Genomic DNA, 25,283 nt, shown 5'->3' with positions numbered 1-25,283 from the left:
CAGCCCCAGACCGCACACAGCACGTCGAAATAGTTCACAGTGGTTACCCGTAGGTTCTTACACAGAATGGCGTCTTCTTCTAATACTACACAAAAAGGCGTGACGTCATACGCACACATACACATGAGGTTCAACACGGGAATACATACACGGGCTCAGCACAGGATACATATAACGAATTGTACTACATTCCCCCCTGTTCCAAAGAACTGATCCTATCCGGGACCTGAAATAAAAACAAATAATGCGGCAAGTCACCGCATTGCAAGAAATATGTGATATACAATAAACATGAAGCAATATGAATTAAATACGATAAAGGGACTTCAGGTTATGGAGGGTTTTTCCCAGAACGTCAAACACTGTTGTCTTCTTTAGCTCTGCAATTCTTTTCGCAACTGGCAAAAGGGTCCATGGAGTATTGATATTCATACGTAACAATAATAAAAAATATGCTTAAGGAAGAACAGTTTTTACAGTGATAAATATGACATGTAAATTTGGCACAAGGTAAGAAATTTAGTATATTGTATAAACTGAAAACACTATTTTTATAGGCACTATAAACAGTTAGTGTTTGGCATGAAAGATCATTTGTACATTTGGCACAGGATTACAGTATTCTTTAATGCTCAATCTGGAAGTCTCTGAATAGAGGCACAATATTTGAGTGATTGGTATGACTTGATGGATTTGATAAATTTATCAAAGGATAATGATAAAAATATGAAGAATGAATGGAAACTGAAATTTAAGTACAATTAGATTTCACAAATTTAAAAAAAGCTGAGTGCAAGGAATTTTTACAAAATGCATCATCAAGCATGTAGAATTTTTTGGAGTGTATTGTATTAAAGAGGGATAAGGTTATCAGACAAGCAATGTTGACACCGCAAAAAAAGGTTAAAGAAACTCCAAAACAATTCATCGAATTATGTAGTATCTCCTTTCAGTGGAGCTTGAAATTTCACATCAATACTGCATTTGACATTCAATAAGACTGTCTAATTAACAATGAAGAAGTTTAAACTTAACCCTCCGTAATCAAAAGATAAATCTACTTCTAAATCACATCACAAGAATATTTACAAATTCAATGTTACAAGTATATTCCATGCAACATATTAATACTTCAGCAATGATTTAAAAAAAAAAAACAAAAAAAACAAAAAGGGGGACTGCAGTCAATACTGCATTTGACATTTAATAAAACTGTCTAATTAAAAATGAAAAAGTTTTAACTTAACTGGCCTTTATCAAAAGATAAATCTACTTCTGTATCACAAGAATATTTACAAATTCAATGTTAAAGTATATTCCGTGCATCATATTAAAACATCTGCAATATTTCTAAAAAAAAAAAAAAGGGGGGGGGGAGGGGGCTGCAGTCAAACACAATTTTCAGAAAGAAGGGAAGCTGCAGACAAAGGCAAGTTTATATTTCAGAAATAAAAATACCATACAAATTAATTCAAATATCCGTCAAAATTTCAACTGTCCTGTGTCAGAAAAATTTAAAAGAAAATAAATATTGATAACAGATACTAAAACCTACAATTTCATTAAAATCAATCTCTACCTCAAGAAAACATTTACAAAACAATATTAAATATACATTCAATGTTACTTTCACTGTATTTCAAATTGAACAATTATAAAATTGCCCTTAGATAAAAGGGAGAAAAGTTCCAATTTATCCAATCACAAAAAAAAAAAAAAAATAAAATTCTGCAAAACCAGACTACTTAAGGGCCTGAGAAACAGATTAAAATAAATATTCAAAACCTTTCAACTTCATGAGGACTAAATACACTCAAATTTCAGTTCTCTCATGATTGTCTATATTCAGAAGTTCTGTACCCCACAAAATTAAACAGAAAATGATCAAAACATTAAAACTGTTAAAACTATAGAATTCATGTTCTTCACTGCATGAAGTTTACTTTGAAGGCAAATTTGACATTGAAAAACATAATTTCATCCATTTCTATAATGATCCCTTAAATTTAACTACCAAGTATCTACAAATATCAATCAATAATATTTCACTACTAAGATTCTATTTCTATTACCCTCTACATCATGACAAGTATATACAAAAGCAATATTACTGTAAAAAAGAAACATTGCACATTTCAAAAAATCTCTAGAGATTCAAAAGGTATCAAAAAATTTGCTGAAAATGGCAAGATCTTGGAGGTAAAATGAAGTTGAACTCAAAACATAAAAAGAAGAATATGAAAAAAAAATAAACAAACAAAACTTTGCAAAATTCTGAATCATTTTACAGTACATCCCTGAATCACAAATTCAACATGACATTACTGAGGCTGAATCTGGATCACTTTGACCTCTTTTTCTTTGATAATTATTTCTGCTTTAAGTGGCAGTTTTGACAACAAGCGAACTTCCACTTCTTTTGGCTGACATTGAAGAGCTTTCGCAAGAAGGCTAGTCTTGATCAGAAATTCGGGATAATCTCCATCATCCAGATCTCCTGTTAGGGAAAAGAATCCATTATCTTCCACCTCAAAGACTACAAATGCGACTCTCTTCTTCACATCTGGGGCAGTAATTGGCTACAATAATGAAGTATGAAAAGTGTACACCAATCATTGGTGACCAATGAGAGTATATTTAATCCGGTGCGAAATATATATAAATATGTATTTTTAAGTAATCAATATTTTTGGTCAAGTAAACAGCAATATAAAAGACAACGAAAAATTTACTAAACATGTTGCACATAGAAGTTATCCTTACCAGCAACTTGGTCCTTGATGTGGTGGACACTGACTTTTCGTCATTGTACACCTGCACAATGACATCCGTAATTTCAAAATGACTCCCCACTGCTGTTTTCCTTTTGCTTAGGTCTTTCCAAAGGGATACTTTGCAGGAAGCTGTGTCGTCTTTGATTTTAAAACTTCTTACAGATATGTCTTCTCCACTCAATCTGACAGTCCTTTCCATTTCCTCCTGCAAGAAAAGAAATCTTATTTGGATGATATATATATATATATATATATATATATATATATATATATATATATATATATATATATGTAAAAGCTTAATTGAATAAACAATAAGCTTGACATATTTAATTATTGTAATCTCTACTCAAATTAACAGAAAGACTATAACGGCGTTGGTAATCTAATCAGAACACCATATATAATGTATTTGATTTTTAATGATTTTGGGGGTAAAAAAAAGAAAAGAAACAGAAACCCATGGTAAATGCCTTGAGTATCAAATACATAATTGTTTTTAGACCAGATAGCATGCAAGTTCATCCTGCATTGTCTCTAAATCAGAACTATATAAGTGAAACCAGCAATGCTTAATTTACAATGTTTATTCAATAAATAATTGTATAGGTAATTCCAAAGGAGAGAAGAGGGATTTAGGTATGCATTATAATCCATTCACAGCACTCAACAATCATTTAATTAAAATCATTAAGGAAACCCAGGATAACAGTAATGATATGGTGTTTAATTTACAGAGCAATTAACATCTGGAAAACTGACAAATTACCTTTCCGATATCAGTCTGGGGAATCTAAATTATCTTAGAATATCTTAAATAGAAAGATCAAATTCTAATATTTCAGAAATACTGATTTATATTTTTACAATTAATTTTTCAGGAATTTTTGTTCAGTTTAGGCAAATTTTAATTTTTTGCAATTTACCAATTACAGATTTTAAACCTATTACAATTATTCCAACCAAGAAACCGGTTAACTGATTATAAATTAATATTCAATGTAATATATGTATTTGGAAATGGATTTTATTTTATGAGTGGACAGGATTTTTTTATACAAGTATGAAGCAAGAGTGAATTTGTTTTAAACTCTTCATCATATTGTGTGAGACATGATGTTCTGCAATTTGCTTGTTGATATTACCAAAAAATGAAATAAAAATACCATATTACATGTATATAATATCAAATAAGTCTTGATAAATTAATAAATATTAACGAGGTTCGCTCCTGAGCTTTTGAGCAGATTCTTATCTTAACCTATATTTAAAAAATTCTGCATAATGTTTTAATTCTTACAATAAATTTGGATTCTACAAGGCCAATTTAACTATATTCAGTTAAAACTCCATGATTAAATTCCATACCAAAAGCATTAAGTAAGGAACTATATTTTGTGGCGGAAGGTTTTTTAGAAGAAAATGATAATTTTTTCTCTTTCGAAGTATTTAAAGTATGTTAAGTTTGGATTCCTATTTTTACATGCAGTCTGCACACATAGTTATTTTATGCAGTGGACTGTTTTATACTGGTCCTAAATTATTTATTAAATAAACTGTCATGAATTCTATCATCATATTTGATAAATTTAGCAAATATATTGTGGAAATGAAGAAAAAATAGCCCTAATTTAAGCTTAAAATTAGCACTATTTTAGTAATATCTAAAAATTAACATCACAGACACCCACTTTTAATTTCCTTTTCTGAATATATACGATACTTTTAACCATTCTTCTTTAAATTCAGTAAAATATCATTACTTTCAAATGATTTTTTTGCTTGTTAAATTTTAATGCCAGAAAAATGAAAATGTTTGAGTGCAAAAAGGTTAAATAATTGAACATGCGGAGTAATTCGAAAATTTCTTCGTTGTTACAAATTTTAATGTGTCTATTTAAGATGAAATAAGACTGTGTTTGTTCACCATAATTTATTTGAACAAAAAATATTGAAGGAAAAACTTTAAAAATTGATTTATGTGTAAGACGTATTTACAGTGCAAAAAGGTCAAACTAAATGCTCTGTAGCGCCAAAAGAAGCGCATTGACCCCCATTTTTTGTTTTGATTTTTAATAAAGCTATGTGTATAAATTCTAAAAATATACTTGATAAAAAATTCTCATTACTTTTGATGGCAGGATCCAACCTCCTTAAAACAATTTTGAAAATAAAAGGCTGTGTATCAAATGACATTTACCATAAATATCAATTAAGAAAGGGGCCAGTTCTTTTGCCAAGTTCCCAAAGGATATTGATAACACCACCTGCTTGATCAGAGATGTTCTAACAGAAATAATCAATCAATCTTTAACTGTATGCATCTCTCTATCTCTCTCTATATATATGTATATATATATATATATATATCAATCTTCTTCAACTACGACATCACTTAATTCTTTAGATGTTAACCAGCTTTCAATGACCAAGTACAATATTTAATTAATTTAAAATTTCTGAACAAAACTAATTTTGATAATAAAAGGTAGACATTTAGAACTATGTATTCTAATTTAACAGCTAAAAGCTATCAATTTCAATTAAGAGGCCAAACCTCTAATTCCTTAGCCATATTCCCAAGAGATTTGGATAAAACTTGCTTGATCAGAGATGTTGGAACAGAAATGCTAAGACAATCTCTAAAGGATTGAAATTACTTCTTTGATGTTTCAGACATCCAGATTCTTTCAAAACTATATTTCAAAATAAAAAAATGATCATGTTGAAATGATGATAATTTACCCACATATATAAACAGATATCATTGAGCAAAAAGAGAGAAAAAAAATTAAACCATCAAAGAAATAAATTAATACAGTCATTCGTATATAAATGAAAAGAAATTTAGTTATTTGATTATCTAATTTATTGAAAGTAAATATACACAATTACAAAAATATTGATCAAAGTGTTTATGAAGTAAAGGTTGACTTTTCTGAATTAACTATTATGAAAATATATTTTTCAATCTAACATTTGTATCTTTGATAAAACAAAAAAAGAGTATTTATATAGGTATCTTGACTAATTACAATATCTTAAAATAATTTTCTCCAAAACAACAGATATATATAATACAAGTTCATATTATATTTCTAAGCTTACATCAATTGAAAGTATCTATAAGGCAACTAATATTTGTTTTTCAATATAACTTTTCACAAGTTAAAGATCCATATTCTGAGTGGGAGGAATTGCATCCTGACTGGACGGAAACTCCTGACTTTCCTCTGCAATTTCAAATGGCTCACTGTAAGAGGATAAGTCTAACTGCATCCCTTCTATCTTCTACCGGTATATGGTGACGTCTCTATATGAGTGAAAAATTCTCGAATGGGACGTAAAACAATATACAATCAATCAATCTATCTTCTTTTTCAAGGTCTCATTTTCTTTTTTCACAAAGTCATAGTTCTTCTTCATATGATATTTAGCCTTACAGAGGTCTGCAACTCTTCTCCTCAGAATTGACTATTCTTTTTCCATGGCCTCTGCTATTCGTTCGGTCTCCTCAGTAACCTGAAGTGAATCTTTTAGGGCTGCATCTTTGCTGTAAGTCCCAACACCTGCTTGAAGTCGTGCAAAAATACCACTAATTTTGAGTGTAGCTGACTTTATACTTTTAGCATCCATTTTGACTCCTGAGAAGAGAAAATTAACATTATTAGGCCTTATACAGTTCCTGTTACCAACCATATGTAATCTTCTAGTAATCCTTTCATGTTAATTTATCATCATTTGTATTGAATTCTTCCATAAATTCTTATTAAAAAGGCCAGTAAATTTATTACTTTACTGTCAACTTAGTTAAGTCATTTTTTCAAAGTTAAAGTTAAAACTTTTATCTTTGGCTTTTGTAAAATATTCTATATGCAAAAGTAGTAATAGTTAACTAAGAACTATGCAACATCTCACCTGCAGTTTCTTGTTCTATATAATCCTACAGGTCTACAGCAGATATGCTTCGTCTTCAATATGCAGTCACAGAATAGGATACCACGGTGTATTGTTTAAGTTTATAATAGTTTCTTTGTCAAATCATATAGATCCCAAAGCATATAAATATCATAGAGCTTGACCATACTGATCTCCTAACACTCTTTCAAGTTTGATACATAAATACTTTGATAACATCTTAATTGACATGCCTCAGCTGGAGAACTGGGAATGAAGTAGCTCTATTTGTTGTGTGATAATAATTTGTCAATATCCTAGAAAAGTACCAACTTTCTTCAATGACAACTAATGTTTGTAAATCTTAACTTTATGAAGTCACTAATTTTATCAGATTTTACAAAAGAACCAACTTGCTTCAATGAAAATTAATGCACCTTTATAATGTCAACATGAAGAGATATTACCCTGGCATATGAATTATTTATAAATAATTCAAACAAAACAGAAACAAAATTAAAAGACATCATAAGCACAGCATATATATGACATATGAGCCCTGTATGGAGTTGTGTGTAACTACCACCCATGAACATTCATTTATATACCTACAAATAGGGTACTGCTTTCACAAAAAAAAACTGCTAAATAAAATTATTCTCTAATTCTCATAAAATTCCAAAAATAAAATAATTTTAGTTTCAAGAATACAATGTATACAATTCTAGTTTCATCCTCTTATACCACACGTCAACTTTTAATTCACTTGTTTTTTTAAACTCATAAATTATAACTTATCAATTATTATTAAAGTAAATTATATGTTTTACTCACCATGTCATAGTTACTTTATCCTCTTCTTTTTCATTTTTTTTTTCTTTTTGCTCTTCTAAACACTTCTTTGCATTATTTCAACATTGTCCAAGTGTGTGTAAATAACAGGTGTGAAAATCTTCGAGCAACTTTCTTCATCAAGGAGTCATCATCAAACCATTAGGGAATCATGATCTTTCCTCTCCAAAAGTTTAACATTATTAATTGATCCTATGGGTATCTTGAACATTAATATACAGTATTGACAGAGAAAAAAAAATTACATAAAAAATGCAAGATTATTCTTGTTGTTGCTTATTAGAGAAATTATTAATCAATCTATCTTTTTATATGGATATTAAGACTGCCTATATCACATACCAGATTTACACTTATATTCTCCTTCTAGAACATGAAGATATGTATTTACTTGGATCTACATAAAGTATTTTGCAATGATGAGCAATTCTTTTTTTTGGTATGTTTTAAAATATGCTGCAGTCCATAACTAATTAAAAGACAAATAATTTTTAGAGCCTTATTGACTTTAAACTCATTAGTTAACCTTTAACTAGACAGATGTATTAAAATGCTATAAGCATGTCCAGCAGAAGCCCTGCAATATTACTCCCATGGGACAAATGGATTTTCACTATCTCCTGTGTGATGCTATTAACTATGCATTTTTGTAGTACAATATAATTGCAAAGTTATTTTATTACTAAAATCAAAGATTTTTTTCATTTCTTAAAAAGCTGGATATGATGAAAAAATGTGCATTCCAATTTTGATGCAACATATTTAAATAAGGTTTTTGCATTACTCTTACATAAATTTTAAGAAATAAAAGGCTGGTCATACAATAACTAACCACTTTGACAGACTATAAATTACAAGTAAAGAGAATTAAAGAACAGAGATCTTTAATTCTTTTGCCATTTTCCCAGGAGATATAGATAACACGTTTGATCAGAGATGCCCTAACAACTTCCCACACTAAACTCATTAATTAATCTTTAACTGGATGCATGTCCACTCATTACTACCAAGGGACAAATGGATTTACACTATCTGCTGTGTAATTTTAAAAACTGTTTTTAATACTCAGTGATTTTTTTTAGTTCTAATCAGTAGTTTTAAGCTGTAGATCGCATTTTTGTACAGATGTTCTAGATTCTATGTCTCAAACCTTAGACATGAACCTAAAATGACCAAGTCAATAAACATGAAAAAAACACACCTGTAAAATGCAGAAAAAAATTATCAAATAATGTTGAAAATATCAGGTGCACATCTTCATACGGTAAATAATAAGTGTACAAATTTTTATACAAATCTATGCAATAGTCTCTGAGAACAGATCCAGACAAAATCACAATAAAAATGAAAAAACTCCTGTAAAATGCAAAAAACTTATCCTATCATGACGAAAATAACAGGTGCAGACCTTCATATGGCGAATAATAAGTGTACAAATTTTCAGACAAATCCTTGCAACAATTTCCAACATATGGTCTGGACAAAATCTCGTCTACAGACGGACAGATATGCTGATTCCAATATACCCCCCCCCCCAAACTTCGTTTGCGGGGGAGTAGTATAAGCAGCCTAGATGGCCGGGTCAACTGAGTGCAGTTTTTGGCCCCTGGGGGGGGATGGCTGGGTCAACTGAGTGCATTTTTTGACCCTGGGGGGATGGCCAGGTCAACGGAGTGCACTTTTGGCCCCCTAACCAGCCAGGGTGTTCAACCTTTTCCATCCCGGGGGTCAAAGTGCCTGAAAAAAAAATCCATGTGAGATCCTACCTAGCCCTAAACTTGGCAGCGATTCAAATCTTGATTATGACGTCATTCTAGTCCTTCATCGCCTCTCTGGCTGCTTAATTTTGACACTTTAAAAACACAGCTGATCTCCAGCTGTTATTCTAAAAGAAAAACAAGTCAGTGTTAAAGTTTAAACTCTTTTATTTAAGTATGATATAAAGTCAATTCTTCTTTTTTTCAACTTTCAGGGACTTCTTAACCTCTCCATTGTGTTTTCTTTTCTTAGGCTTGTCCAGTGGAATCAGATTTTCTTTGTTCTCCTGATGTACAATAGCTTCTACAGGAATGTTTAATAAATCACCCTGTATCTCCTGGAGACTCATGTTCTCCTGCGTCTTTTTTTCCTGGGGCTTGGGTAGTGTCTTCTCAGACAGTTTGTCTTGGTCACACTTATCGGCCCACTGTCCTACTTTACCACATTTGTAGCATAAATCTTTGTTGGGACATTCAGGGACCCAGTGTCCTAACTGTTTGCAGATGAAACAGGGGTTGGTCTCTCTGGTTTTATTTGGAGCTTCTGTGTCTGTGGGTTCTCTACCTTTGTCCTGGATGCTTATCATTTTGCCTTTTTTTTCTATTCTCCACACTTTGCCCTCCAGTCGGGCCATTGTGCCTCTCAGGTAAACGAATTCACTCATGACTTTCTCTTCAAACTTATTTGCTTTCACTTGCATCTGGTTTAGTATGTTGACTATCCCCTCTAACGTGTTGGTTAAAATACCAAAGTCCTCTTTGGTCATGGGCTCTGGCAAATTATACAATCCCAAGTCCAGCCCTACAGGATCCTGAGTCTCTGGCATGGGGGCTATGGCATAGCCTTCAGGTGTCACATAATTAGGGTTGTCTGTGGTTTTCATCATTGCTTGTGCCATGGTACACGTCTGACTTCTGAAAAAGTTCTGACTGAAAATGATGACCCATACACTCTCTGCGCTTGTTTTTATACCTTTTTTACTGAGTCTAAATAAAGGGATCCTGGAAAAACCCGCACGCGCTCAGCACCTTCTGAGATCTGGAAATTCCTGAGATATGAGATGTGAGATCTGGAAAAACCCACACGTGCTTAGCACGTTCTTACTCTATTTAAGTCTATTGGTTTTTCCAAAGTCTAAAAATAAATTTAAAAAAAAACCAGGGGTATAAATAAGACAAATATCTTGTCTTCTGTTCATAATCAATTGTCATGTCGAAGCAATACCACTCTTTGATTTTAGAAGGCTATAATTTGTTAATGCAATGAATAAAACAACACGAACAACCTCTCCCTCCCGAGGCAGAACAAGTGTTTCAGAGAGCCAGTACCATCATAGAAACCATTCAGGACTTATGGTTACAATGCCTGGCCCTGTTACATCATCCCAACCTGGGGAGACTAGCTACACTGCATTTTCTATGTCAACGAATGAAAGAAACTCTGCCCCAGAAATGGTATGGGTTAAGCCTGACCCACTATCTCGGAAAGCCTTACACTTTTTTATGCCATCCCCAAGCAAGGAAAGTGATTTTACTCTGCCAGGAAATAAAAACGATGGAGAAAATATGCATTCAATACGGGATGAAATATGTGGAAATTTCAGAAATACTAAGAAATGTGTGACTTTTAATACAGACTTGAATGAAATTCATTATTTACCACCCGAAGATCGGAAAAGTGAATGGATGGCTCTAGTAGCCGATCGAATAAGATTTCAAAGCAGAATTCAACATTTGGAACAATTGTTAAACAAAAAAAAAATATAAAAGGATGAAAAGACACTAAGCTTTTTTTTGTTATTATTTCTATACAAATGTGACGTCATCATATGTATGAGTTGTAGACGCTGAGATGTTTTGTTCTTAATTAAAAAATCTAAACTTTCCCACTGCAAATAAAGTGTATACAATTTGTTTTTAAACCAATCTGATTCTATTAATCTCAAAATTTTTATCTTTAAAAGGTCAGGATTGAAAAGAATCTTATATTCCCTATACAAGTCTATACATTGATTTTCTGAAAATGGCTGACCTTTGACCTCCCTTGTGTTTATCCCGAAACCGACGCTAGGTTTACTTTTACACTTGTAACGATTCTTTTGATCTGAAAACTATACCAACACTCTTCCCTAAGTTCATTCTTATTGTAAAAAATAAGTTTTCTTTGTGTCACACAATAAAAAGTCTAAAACTACTTATTTTATGTATTCAGGTCAGTCAATGTTAACCCTTCGCTTCGGCATGAATTACCCTGTTCTAAACAAGGGAATAATGTCATGTATGAAAAATACTGTGAAATCATTCTCAAAACTTACCTTCATCTCATAACTAGAAGGTTTGAATGTATATATAACTCCATAATATGTTATTTAATCCAATGTATGTATTCACAAACACAAATAACACAATTTTGAATTTTCCATGATTTTTTTTAGCTCTTCTTCATCCGGGCTTTTAAAGTGCTCTCTTTTCGGCTCGCGCTGTGTGTATAAATACCGACGCTGATCAGCTGTTAACTGTCATTCGTTAGCTAGCTGATTTCAGCGATACAACAACAACAACAACGATGTCTCTCTTTTACGAAAACATTTTTATCGAGCCTGGGGTGGAGGTGTTGGTTCAGTTGATAGTCAGGAATCAAACTACAGGAGAGGAATACGGAATATTCAACATGGGAAGAATTAGAGTGCCTGACCTTACCAACTTCAGCCGGAGAAGATCAAGGCGAAGAGAAAGAAGACAGAGCCCCTACAGTAGAGCGGCACCAGAGGACAGAGGTCTCCGTTCTGTCTACCATCCAAGGCCGGAAGAGGAGGGGAGAAACTTCGATCTCTCGGAATCCCCTCCTTCCTCACCGAGTGCAGCCGTTCACCGCCTCCTGAGCTCGCCACCACCACCTGAGCAGGATCGTGCGGTTTTTCAGGGTTGTATTCCAACCTGGGGAATACAGGCGCCCTTGGTAGAGGGTTATTGTATTCTCTGCCTGTGTGAGGATGAACAGAGTAACTTCGTTTGTCAGAGATGTTGTCAAAGACCAGCATGTTATCTCTGTGCAGCCCGACTTATCGATGGGGATAAGGGCTGCCCCCTCTGTAGATATGGATCCCCAGAGCCGGTTGTTCCTGCCCCTCCTTCAACACCTAGGAGACCTCTCTCCGAGAGGAGAGAGTTTGCGGGCGTGGGCGACGTCCCAGGGAGTAAACCCTGAAGAAAAAAAACAACAAAGGTCCTTTTAAGGACCAACCAGGGAGTAAACCCTAAATAAAAACAAGGGCCCTTTTAAGGGCCAACCCAAATTTTACGAAAAGATACCTTTTTGATGCACAGTTGGTTATAAAAGAAACATATAATAACACCAGGTCACTGATTTTTTTTGTTTTTTGTTTTTTTTTGCTAAACTCGTAAACACTTAAAATAATTTTTTTTCTTGTAAACTCATATTATTTATTTATTTATTATTCAATTATAACCAAAAAAAAATCTAGACTTTCCCCATGTCCAATAAGTAAAAACACATGAAATACAGTGATTTTCTCAAATGTTTAGGGAATGTGTTTAAGTACGACTTAATTTTCTGTGTTTATGCCGCCATGATACTCTCACGGCAAGTTTTTACCCCCCTGTTCAATGCTTGTAATCCACGCTGTAAGTAGTTTAAAGTTTTTTACACATTGTTTATTGTTGTGATTATGTTATCCCTCACCTATATGTTTAATGTCAGCTATGCTAATTAACCCAGTTCTGCATAATTTGAGATGTTTTGTCATGTGCTTAAACTATGGCCTGCTATTCATGTCATCATTTATGGTCGATAGTAAATAAGTCTGTATTTGTCTTAAAAAAAATATATTTTATGAATGAAATTTAATTGATTCGAGTATAATTTAGGTCGTGAAATATAAGAGATATTCCTCTTTTTTTTGCATTACATTTAATCATGCATTGTTTCATGTAGCATTTTGTCATAACAACAAAATGGTTTTATTTCTACAGTCCTCAACATGGAAGATAGGAGTGAAACGGTTCACCGCGGTATCGATTCACCGCGGTATTTTTTCTCGGTTTGATACACGGTGCAAAATCTCTAATTTTCGGTTCGGTTCATTTTTCGGTCGGGATCGTTATTCAGTCGGGTTTGACATAAGGTAAAACACGTTACGCAGTACAACTACAAGTATTTTAACTAAGTATAGAAAACGTAAATTTTTGATGACTGATAGCTTGTAAAATAATTTTTGACAGTCAAATAATTTTAATCAATTTCTTCTAGTCAATTTGCAAATAAAATTCGTAAAATACATGTATGTGACTAGATTTAGAAAAAGAAAGCATGAAACAACGTTGAATGTGTTTCCTTCTATCAAAATGTATCGTATCGAAAATAACCGAACCGAGACAAAATTATACAATACGTATCGAACCGTGAAGGAGGTGTATCGTTTCACCCCTAATGGAAGATATGTTTTTTGTTCCTAACCATCTATAATCAAGTCTCTATGAAGTTAAGCCTGGGCTGCTCTTCCTTTGGAAATACACAGTTAATCATCCAACATAGAAACAAACAAACTTGAAGCTAAAGTTTCAGTGAGATACACTTTTAATTCTGTTTTTTACTATACATGTTTATATATTTTAAAATTGATAAAATGGATAAGTAAAAGATATGATAATGTAAATTATAATACCATAGTTGGTAAAGATAGCAGATTTTATCTCCAAGTGCTGATCATTTCTGAATTTTCCATTTAATATTGACATTATATACAGCTTAAAACTACTCATTAGAACTAATAAAAAATCACAAAGTATTAAAAACAGTTTTTACATTACACAGCAGATAGTGTAAATCCATTTGTCCCTTGGGAGTAATGAGTGGACATGCATCCAGTTAAAGATTAATTAATGAGTTCAGTGTGGGAAGCTGTTAGGGTATCTCTGCATGATCAAGCAGGTCTTATCTATATCTCCTGGGAATTTGGCAGAAAGAAATAAAGATCTCTGTTATCTAAGTCTCTTAATTGTAATTTATGTCTGTCAAAATACATAGTTACTGGAATCAGCCTTTTATTTTTAAAATGAGTTTGATATAAAGGTATTAAGATATATTTGATTTCGTATAATTAATTATGATATTTTTTTTCAACAATCAAATTACAGAGTGTCATATCTCACAAAGATGACAGATAGTTGCAAACTATTTTTTCAATGTAATTAAAAAACACTGTAATTACTAGTATTGATGTTTTATTAGGCTGCACCTTAGTTTCATTCATCAAAAAAAATATAGTGAGTAATTAAATTTTCACTTTAAATGTTTAAGCAAATTGTGAACACCTCTCACATCTAGAAAACATTAGTGAAAACATTAGTGATTTGGTACCTTCTCTGAAAAACCCTGCGGAGGGTATTTGTGGACAGTTCTAGTTTTGTTTGGTGCACAAACTGCTCCGACTTTATTCAAGAAATGGGGAGAGTAGGAAGAGACAACATGCCATCTGTTGCCTTAATTTTGTACAATTCGTATCACCAACGATTAGCTGATGATGCCATAAAGAAGATTCTATTGACAAAGGAATGCCGTCGACTTTGTCTGCTAAAAACTTTTTGGAGGACAAGGACTTACAAGAAGTTAAAGACATATCTGTGGGACGGCACACTTGCTGTGATAACTGTGCAGGTAAATGGGCTTGTAACAAATGTGAACTGCTGCCAGTGGAAAAAATGTTCAATTTAGCAAATGTTAACACAGAGCAAGAAAGTGATAGTGATAAGACAAAAATATGAATCTATTGACAAAGAATTAGATGAGTTAGAGATGTAATTACAGGTGTTCTTTGTGTTGTTTGATTGTATACACCCAGTCCAGTTGACAGAGAGGAACATTTTTAGACATTTTCTCTGTGCAGAAAGCCTAATTTTGAATCGATTTCTCTCTTACTTAAACAACCTATTAAGTACATGTATATATATACAATGTATTCATGATTGTAACTATTTCCATGAGGTACCTGAACATTGTAAAAATGCAAGATTTTTGCCATTTTTCATTTTCAAGTTTAATTTTGACCATTCTCATTTTTTGTTTACAAAATATTGAATAACAGTTTTTACAAAGGCATGAGCCCTTTACACAGCTTTCTTCAATTCATCCAAATATTATGGAGAATATACCATTTGTTATTAAAAAGATTTGTTTGCCCAGTCAAGGGAAAAAAATTCTTTCTTTTTAAGAAATGGGTCTGTGGATCAGATTAGGCCATCTTTAAAAAATTGTTTGGTTGCCTTCTCCCGACCGACTAAAAATTGCCTGACTCAAAACTTTTTTTTTTAACCTCCAGGAAGCAAATGTTTTTTTATATATACATTGGAAAATGGATTTTGAAAATTCAGCATTCATTTTTAAATTTCCTTTAAAAAAAAAATTCTCAGCTACCTATCAACTCAATTTTATCACCCTGAGTCAGGAGATGGCAACCAAACATAATTTTAAAGTTGGCCTTAAGACACAAATTTTGATTCTTCTCAAATTTTGTCCCTCCACCCAGTTTTATTTGTACCACATTGGGATTTGAGAATTCAGACATTCTCAAAACAACTCTTTACTTGTACATTGCAATGTAATATTGATTGCTTTTAGCATGTTCATTACTCTCTAGGAGGTATAACACTGACACTGTCAGTAAATAAAGTTACAGTGACACTGAATATTTTTATTTTTTATTTTATGATATCAGTTCTGTGAATGCACTACATTGTATATTGGTCACATTCAAAATCAAATGTCAACTTGTACACAGACTTTACACTTTAATGTCATGTATCAAAGAACATCACAGAATAAAACATAGGTAATCAGAGATTACAGAGCTCACCTCAATGAATGTTGTCTTTAAGTAAGGCAAATTCCCACACTAAACTAATAATCTAGTACTGTGCATCCCCTAGATGCAATATTTATGCAATTTTGGTCTGGTAGGTCTTGCAATTACTTGGAAATGGACTTATCTAAAAACTTTAAACTTGTCACTCATCCAGAAAATGCAAGTGAAATCCTGCATCTGAAGCAAGTTTGAGAGTGTTCATCCCTTGATGCATCATCCATGCAAGTTTGGTTCAGATAGACCTTATAGTTTCTTGGCAATGGACCTGCTCCAAAAAACTTTAACATTGTCACTCATCCAGAAAATTTAGGTCAGATCCAGCATCAGAAGCAAGTTCAGTAGTGTGCATCTTTAGATGTAACACCCATGCAAGTTTGGTCAATATAGGGCTTTATAGTTACTTGGGAATGAGATCTGCTCCAAAAACATAAACCTGCTCCAAAACTTTAACCTGCTCCAAAAACATTAACCTGGTCATATATTAGCTGAAATTACAGCATCTGATACCTTTACTGGTACAATGAAACACACTAGAAGCATCCTCCATGTGCCTCTGATTGATACAGGGCATAGAAGTACTTGAAAAGAAATCTGCTCCAAAAATTTTAACATGTGACGCCAAGGCCGAGATTTTTTTAATAGTTCTATCCTTCGAATGTTGCTATACAAACTAGGGTGACCCCGAGTTCCATTCCTTAGTGCTGGTCAATGTCACCAGACACCGCAAAAAAGTTGTTGTTTTTTTCCTTCAGTATGATATTGGACTTGCTTTGTAAATGTAATGTCACCAAGTCATGGACAGACCTTTTGCACTAGGGTGTTACAAAAAATAAGCCCCTCAAATGTTTCTATTCAAATGTTCTTACTGACTTTGACTGTTCCTATCTAGGGCCAACTAAAAAAAATATTTGCTTGCCCTCTTCCGACTTGGGATGAAAAAATTGAGTCGGTAGGTAGGTTATAAGTTTTTTTTTTGGTCAAAGAAAATTTCAAAACCAATGCTGAATTTCAAAATCTGTTTTCTGGAATGCATAAAAAAAATAATAATTGCTTCCTGAACGTTAAAAAAGTTTTGAGTCGGGTCATTTTTAGCCAGTCGGTCGGTAGTTAGAATAATCTAACTGTGTCTCGGGACAGGCCCTCACCACAGTTAGAATGCCTCCCATATACCCGTAATGTAGCAGAAAATTGCAGAATCGCTCCGAAACGATTTCGGAGAAAATTAATGAAGTTGCATTGAAAATAACAGTCAAATTAATCATAACAAACCTTTTTGAGACTGTAAATACCTTTCATCTAAAAATTTAATCCATATAATGGAAGAATTCAACACTTTTTCACCACCGGTTTTTACTCGTTTCAAATTTACACACCATGTTGACATTCGGAACTCTCGGGGTTTTTCATAGTATATGCACTGAGTTAGAGTTATCTCCCGTATTTTCTTTGCTACATAGACAATACACGGAACGCATTCTATCGTTAAACCGGGTCCGTAGGACATTTATCATTTTAACAATAGAACATTCTATCTAGTCGGTCGGGAGGGGGCAACCAAACATTTTTTTAAAGATAACCTATGTTGCTATGCATACTTCATGACCTGATACAATGGATTTTATGATGTCTAATAAATTAAACTGTAAGCTATGGAATACCCTATAAAGTCAGTGACTAAATTTAGACCCCATGCCGTCATTGAGTGTAGACTCAACCCTGGACTGTGACGTCTATTTTGACCTATGTGGGTAGTATCTGGAAAAAAAAAAACATGAGATCATCCTGACTGTAGACTGGCTGTTCTCTGTACCCCTTACTACTCGTGAATGGACAAAAGATCCATCTCTTACGCCGTTAGCACTAAGGAATGGTAGCCAAAGCCCGCCTGGTATAGGAGTCGGTGCTGATGTCGATGGCTCATCCATCGCTCGCGATTGTAATCGAATTCTATCTCCAATCGCATTCGGTCTCCAATGGTTAAGACTCCGAGTCTGTTGAGATCTGCATCAGACAATGACTATATATCGATCGGAAAGTTCTACCTTCTCTTCTTGAAATCGGTCCGATTTCTTCCAGCAGATCAGCTAGTCGTCACGCCATGCTGGCTGCTTTAAACTGGATCTCCACGCGTGTTTTTACTGTTTAGGAGGTTCATTACATTATTTAGCCCCTACATATAATGACTTTGCCAGTGTATATAATGACGTTATCATTGAATAATGATTTTACCACTAAAGGTAATGACATCACCACTTTATATAAAAGTTATACCATCTCCTATAATATAAAAGTGACCTTCAGGCAGCTATGGTGTTCCATACAACACACTTGGAGCCTTCTGCTTCCAAATGAAAAAAAAGGTGCACCGATTAAGATAGCTTTGTTAAACCATTCAGAAATCGTCTGTTGTCTTTTCGTTTAACTGCGTGCGGATTCCAATTTGTCTAAAACTCGCAAATCCTACTGAGAATTCTGAGGAAGATTTTGATAATGCTATAGGGTCTGTCATACGGCTAAAGTTCGAAAAATCCGGAGAAAAACCAACAAAATTTCAATTTTTATCTAACCAAGTCCATTTTATTTACCGAGCAAACCTGGGGTGCGCTTTGGTTCGCTTTCTGTTAGGTTGTGTCCGGTCGGTATTGTATAAATATCAACATGGAAACGTCGGTGTATTGGAAATTGCAAAACAGCTGTACACAGATAATGAAGACGACATTGCAAAACATCAATACTATGGCATGTAGATAATACATACATCAGCTCGGCATGACCAGCCGATTGATGAAGTCGGGCCAAACTTGACCTCCCTTCTAGATGAATATGGGGCCAAAGTGGAGTGTTGGTCAGTAAGTTGCGTTATATCCAGCACCTGCAGACCTCAGCCACCAGAATCCCCTTCTCCACCAACACGGATCGCAACCCACGGTCAACAACGGTTGCCCCATTGACATGCATGAGGGTGCCAAGGACCTATTCTTGTCACCTCGGGTCCCCAAGGGGGACACATTTAGAATAAATCGTTCATCTTTCGTTCACAGTTTGTTCATCGTTCACTAAACCACTCGCGATTGCGAGTTAAATTTGAAATGATGAAGTACTCTGCAATGTATCTTTTCTTGTTATTTGTTACATACTTGTAAAATTTTGCCCATAACTGATTGATACATTTAATGGTCCCGTCTTGCACACTCTGGATTTAGTTGGGATGGTGATGGAATTTTCAGGCTTTACAATGATGTTCATTAATATAAAAGAGGTACCTGGATTTAGTTGGGATGGTGATGGAATTTTCAGGCTTTACAATGATGTTCATTAATATAAAAGAGGTACCTTCTTCCATGTTTCTAACCTTGTTCATATCATGCAAGGTGCATTTTGCTGCCATCTCTCCACTTGCTGATGTACTCTTCAACCCTAGATGGTTGGTATTGATGACTCTATGAAATGTCCACGTGTTAAGGGGAGTCCCTGCACACACTGGTGTAGGATGTTGCCATCTTTTGTTCCTTCTTTTCAGTTACTGTGAGAATATGCATCATATGCTGCTGTAGGGGTCTACACATTCAAGGTTCAAGGTGTAGGGTGGCGTCGTCTTTTTTCCCTTCTGATCATTGTTATGGGAGTCTCTTCACACACAGCTTTAGGGTTTTGGACGCTCAATGTGAAGGATGATATAATTAATACATTTAATATTCAGATCTGTTAATTATTATCAAATGTCAGTTAATACAATCTTATGCATTATCATGTGCTTCAGAAGGATGCTGATCATAATTATGATGATAATGCCAACTATACAGAAAAAAAAACATTCACAGAGATCACATGCACTAAGTACATAAAGACCATACTTTTTTTTATTTTACTAGCAGTATCGATAAGCAAGAAACAAATGTGTGACGCAGGCACATTACATATAATTTTATAAAGAAATTGTAGAGATTTCAGACACTTTTATGACATAGGGAATATTGAATGTGGAAATAAAATAACTTTTATGTATGTAAATTTTATATTTACCTTACTAAAGTTCAAAAATATGTTATCTGTGTCCCTAAAAAAACTGAGTGCAATAAAACATGCTTTTCTACCACATAACACAACGATCAAATTGCAATAATATTCAAAGTACATGTCAAATACAGACAGTCTTTGCCATGTTCAAAAGCTGTTTCATATAGTGATTCTTCTAGATACCCAGGTGAAAGTGTTACATATGTAGATGCCATTTTGATACCCATGGCTGTACCTTTCACATGATGAAAGTATTTTTCATTGAAGGTTATGTTGCCCTTTTTTTAATCTCCTATATAAAAACCAGACACTGTGAATGTTTTATAATTGGATATTGTTAACCAGTGAACGAGAAGGCAACAAGAAAAGTTTCCAGAGAGATATAAGTAAAGAGTAATGATCTACTACAAGATCTTATCAAGGTATGTGGAAATCGTTCAGAGAACGAACAATTATAACACTGAAATGTTTGTAAAATCTTTGAATGCAGAAGAAAATAGGATACATTATCAATCATCAAGTGAAATAATTCACAAGAAATAAATGAATTTGCATTGCAAAGAGAGGCAGACAAACAAAAAAAGTAAATAAAGTTGAATGGAGTAGGTCACTCAACACGAGTGTTTTGGAAAGCAATTAACAATACGAATGATGCAAACCAATATGAAAAATGGCTATGAGGGAGAAGAAAAACCCAAACTATTTAGAAAATTTAGGATGACGGAAATCTACGTAGAACCAGAGACGATTAAAAAAGAACAAATCTTATGGAAATTGAAAAGCCGTAAGGACTGTAAAATTTTGTTTATCATAGAAGATCTCAACAACTTAAAACACAGAATATCCCAAACATTAGGTTAGAAGTGCATGTCCTTACGAAAAACTGGAGCAAACAAATAGTCGACTCCCCAGATTACAAACTTGCGCGACATTTCTCTCGATACATTAGGTCAGAGTTAGTTTAAACATTGCTACTTTTGAACACTTAAAAACATATTGAATTTTAGAAAATGAAGAACTTCTCATCACAGACGCAATCAAGGCTAGATGGAAAATCTTGCAAAAGAAGCGTATAACACTTATGAAGAAAAATTGGATGCTTAACTTAATTAACTTGGAAAAGGTTGATCATGAGGGAAAACAAGAGGCCCATGGGCCTTGAATCGCTCTTCTGATAAACTGTACAACCTATCACTTCTATTTGAAGCCTCGAAGTATCCTGTATATTTACATAAACCCTTGAAATTCCAATTCACACTCTGAGAACCCAAGATGATTCTAAGCCAATTAGTACCTGAGTGTTGGTCATGGTGACCTACTTATCACTTGTCATTCTCTAAGGACCCATCAACTAAGTTTGATGATTCTAAGCCAATTAATACTTAAAATATTTTTTAAAATTATAATCATAAAATTTTATAAGTAGGTCAAAGTGACCTACTTTTCAATTGTTTTACTCCAAGGACCCAAGATGCATCAACTGACAAAGTTTGATGATTCTAAGCCAATTAGTACCTGTAATATTTAATTAAAGCCATAAATTTTCAAAAGTAGGTCACCGTGACCTACTTTTCAGTTGCTGTACTCCGAGGACCAAAGATACATCGACTGACAAAGTTTGATGATTCTAGCCAATAAGTACCCAAAATATTTAATTACAGCCATAAATTTTCAAAAGTAGGTCACAGTGACCTACTTTTCAGTCAACCTACTCCGAGGACCAAAGATGCATCAACTGACAAATTTTGACGATTCTAAGCCAAATAATTCCTGAAAATATTAAATACAGCCATAAAATTTCAAAAGTAGGTCACCGTGACGTACTTTTCAGTTGTTGTACTCCGAGGACCCAAGACGCATCAATTGACAAAGTTTAATGATTCTAAGCCAATTAGTACCCGAAATATTTGATTAAAGCCATAAATTTTCAAAAGTAGGTCACAGTGACCTACTTTTCAGTTGTTGTACTCCGAGGACCCATGACGCCTAAACTGACAAAGTTTTATGATTCTAAGCCAATTAGTACCCGAAATATTTTATTAAAGCCATAAATTTTCAAAAGTAGGTCACGGTGACCTACTCTAAAGACCTAAGATGCATCAACTGACAAAGTTTGATGATTCTAAGCCAATTAGTACCCGAAATATTCAATTATCGCCATAAATTTTCAAAAGTAGGTCACTGTGACCTACTTTTTAGTCGACCTACTCCGAAGACCCAAGATGCATCAACTGACAAAGTTTGATGATTCTAAGCCAATTAGTACCCGAAATATTTAATTAACGCCATAAATTTTCAAAAGTAGGTCACTGTGACCTACTTTTTAGTCGACCTACTCCGAAGACCCAAGATGCATCAACTGACAAAGTTTGATGATTCTAAGCCAATTAGTACCTGAAATATTTAATTATAGTCATATAAATTGAAAAGTAGGTCACGGTGACCTACTTTTCAGTTGACCTTTTTTGAGGACCCAAAATGCATCAACTTACAAAGTTTTATGATCATAGGACTTAAAATGTCCAAATTATGCCTCTAAAACACTTTGAAATCGAATGCCTGCAAAGTTCAAAAAGTAGGTCACTGTGACCTACTTTTTAATAACTGTTTTATGGCCCCAAGATGCATCATCTTACAAGATTTAATGATTCTAAGCCTCCCCGTATTCGAATTATTGACCTTAATTGTTTTAAAAAAGATTAGCCATAAAATTCAAAAAGTAGGTCAAGGTGACCTACTTTTTAGTTGACGTACTTTGAGGACCCAAGATGCATCAACTGACAAAGTTTGATGATCATAGGCCTTAAATTGTTCAAAATATGCCTCTAAATCATTTTGAAAAAGAATGGCCGCAAAATTTAACAAGAGGCCCAAGGGCTTTAACGGTCACCTGAGTACAACAATTTAGAGGATCCATAAACTGATAAATGAAGCTTTGTTGCCCAATAGCAAGAAAAATAGTACGATTAAGATCAACAAAATAATTGATCTAGTATCTTTCTATCTGTCCCCCATTTATCACTATTACCATGCAGACTTTTAAAAAAATGTCTACATGACTGTATATTATTACCTCTCACATTGGCCTCACTTGGCCTTTGAAGAACATTTAAGAAGATAAGTTATTTTTGTTTCATTTTTATTCATCTATCATTTCCAAGTCTCCCTGATTATTAAAACGATGAAAGTACTTTTTGTATTATACAATAAATGTTCTTGCATAATTCTCTTATTCTATTAACCTTTCAAATACATTATCTACAGTGATTAATTATCAAAAGTGAATGGCAAAGGGGAATAACTTCACTCAATAGAATACAAATTGTCATGACCAGAACACTTGACTAAATGGTCCAGATGTTCAAAATTCTGGTAAAAATACCCCTGCTTATTAAAACTTTTACTCTGTTTGCTTCCAATAAGAAGCAGAGGAGATTTTCGAAGAAATAATGCATTTTGACTATTTAACACAGCCCTACCCTAACCCTAACACCAGAACCCATGATCCTGGGTCATGAAAATTTACAAATTTGGAAGAGGTACCCTCATCATCATTACTATGCAATTAGTTGAAAATTTTCAAAGAATTCACACATTTTCACTATATAATCAAATAGAGCCCCCCCCCCCCCTTCAGAGAAACAACAGAACCCCTGGAAACACAAGTTTTAAAAATTTTGTAAAAGCATCCTTGGTCATCATAACTATACACTTGTTTATCTGCTTTACACCAGGAGTAGAAAAACATATTTTGAAAGAAATTATGAATTTTCACTATATAATCAAAGAGTCCCCCCCCCCCTTCACCAGAACCCCTGACCCAGGGGCCTAGAAATTCACAATTTTGAAAGAGGCAGCTATGCTCATCATAGCTATATACTTAGTTAATTTATGTAATACCCATGAGCAGAGAAGAAGATTTTCAAAGATTTAATGCATTTTCACTATATAACCAATAGAGCCCCGCCCTAACACCAGAACCCTTGACCCAGGGGCCATGAAATTCACAATTTTGGAAGAGGCAGCCATGCTCATTATAACTATGTACTTAGTTAGTTTATTTCATTCCCAGGAGCAGAGGAGAAGATTTTCAAAGATTTAATGCATTTTCACTATATAATCAATAGAACCCACCCTAACACCAGAACCCCTGATCCTGGGGCCATGAAATTCACAATTTTGTAAGAGGCACTCTTGCTCATCATAACTATGTACTTAGTTAGTTTATTTCATGCCCAGGAGCAAAGAAGAAGATTTTCAAAGAATTAATGCATTTTCACTATATAATCAATAGGGCCCCGCCCTAACACCAGAACCCCTGACCCAGGGGCCATGAAATTCATAATTTTGGAAGAGGCAGTCTTTCTCAACATAACTATGTACTTAGTATATTTCATACCCAGGAGCAGAGAAGAAGATTTTCATAGAAATAATGCATTTTCACTATATGATCTATATAGCCCCGCTCTAGCACCAGAACCCCTGACCCTGGGGCTATGAATTTCACAATTTTGGTAGAGGGCTCAATGCTTATCATAATCATGCCAACAGTTTGACTGCTTGATGTCCAGGAGTAAAGAAGAAGATTTTTAAAGATTGCATCAATTTTGGTGGTTTTAGCCCCACCCCTCAGGCCCCAGGGGGGCAGGGACCATGATATTCACAATTTTTGTCCCCCTTCACCCATAGATGCTATATGCCAAAATTGGTTGAAATTGGTTGAGCAGTTTCAGAGAAGAAGCTGAAAATGTTTAAATGTCAACGCACGACGACGGACAAAAACAGATAGCAATAGGTCACCTGAGTGACTCAGGTGACCTAAAAAGTAGGTCACTGTGACCTACTTTTGAGTCAACATGATATGAGGTCCTTAGATGCACCAACTGACAAGATTTGATGATCCTAGTCCTTATAGTAAGCAAAATATCAACATTTTAATAAAATGTAATTTTTGGTCAACTTTGAAGTGACCTTGAGACCACGCCCTTTGCCCCAGGGTAAATCCCCGTGCAAATTTTAATCTTCAACATATCCTCATCCTTTTGTGTAAGTTTGGTGATAATCTGCCCAGTGGTTCTTGAAAAGAAGATTTTTTAGCAACCAGT

The 25,283-nt window shown here is 34.0% G+C and overlaps 1 protein-coding gene across 1 annotated transcript; it reads right to left on the bottom strand.

Annotated features, from left to right (window-relative positions):
- Nucleotides 1-2,321: 2,321 nt before the first annotated feature.
- On the bottom strand, nt 2,322-2,973 carry LOC133179942 (uncharacterized). Its single transcript, XM_061314614.1, has 2 exons — nt 2,764-2,973; nt 2,322-2,579 (listed from the first exon to the last, which is right to left on the bottom strand). Exons 1-2 carry the CDS (start codon nt 2,971-2,973, stop codon nt 2,322-2,324), a joined length of 468 nt encoding a protein of 155 aa, XP_061170598.1.
- Nucleotides 2,974-25,283: the final 22,310 nt, after the last annotated feature.

Source organism: Saccostrea echinata, unplaced genomic scaffold (assembly GCF_033153115.1).
Source record: "Saccostrea echinata isolate AGI-Se365-2 ecotype Australia unplaced genomic scaffold, CSIRO_AGI_Sech_v1 ptg000005l, whole genome shotgun sequence".
Classification (NCBI taxonomy): domain Eukaryota; kingdom Metazoa; phylum Mollusca; class Bivalvia; order Ostreida; family Ostreidae; genus Saccostrea; species Saccostrea echinata.
This window is presented reverse-complemented; position numbering and strand designations above follow the sequence as displayed.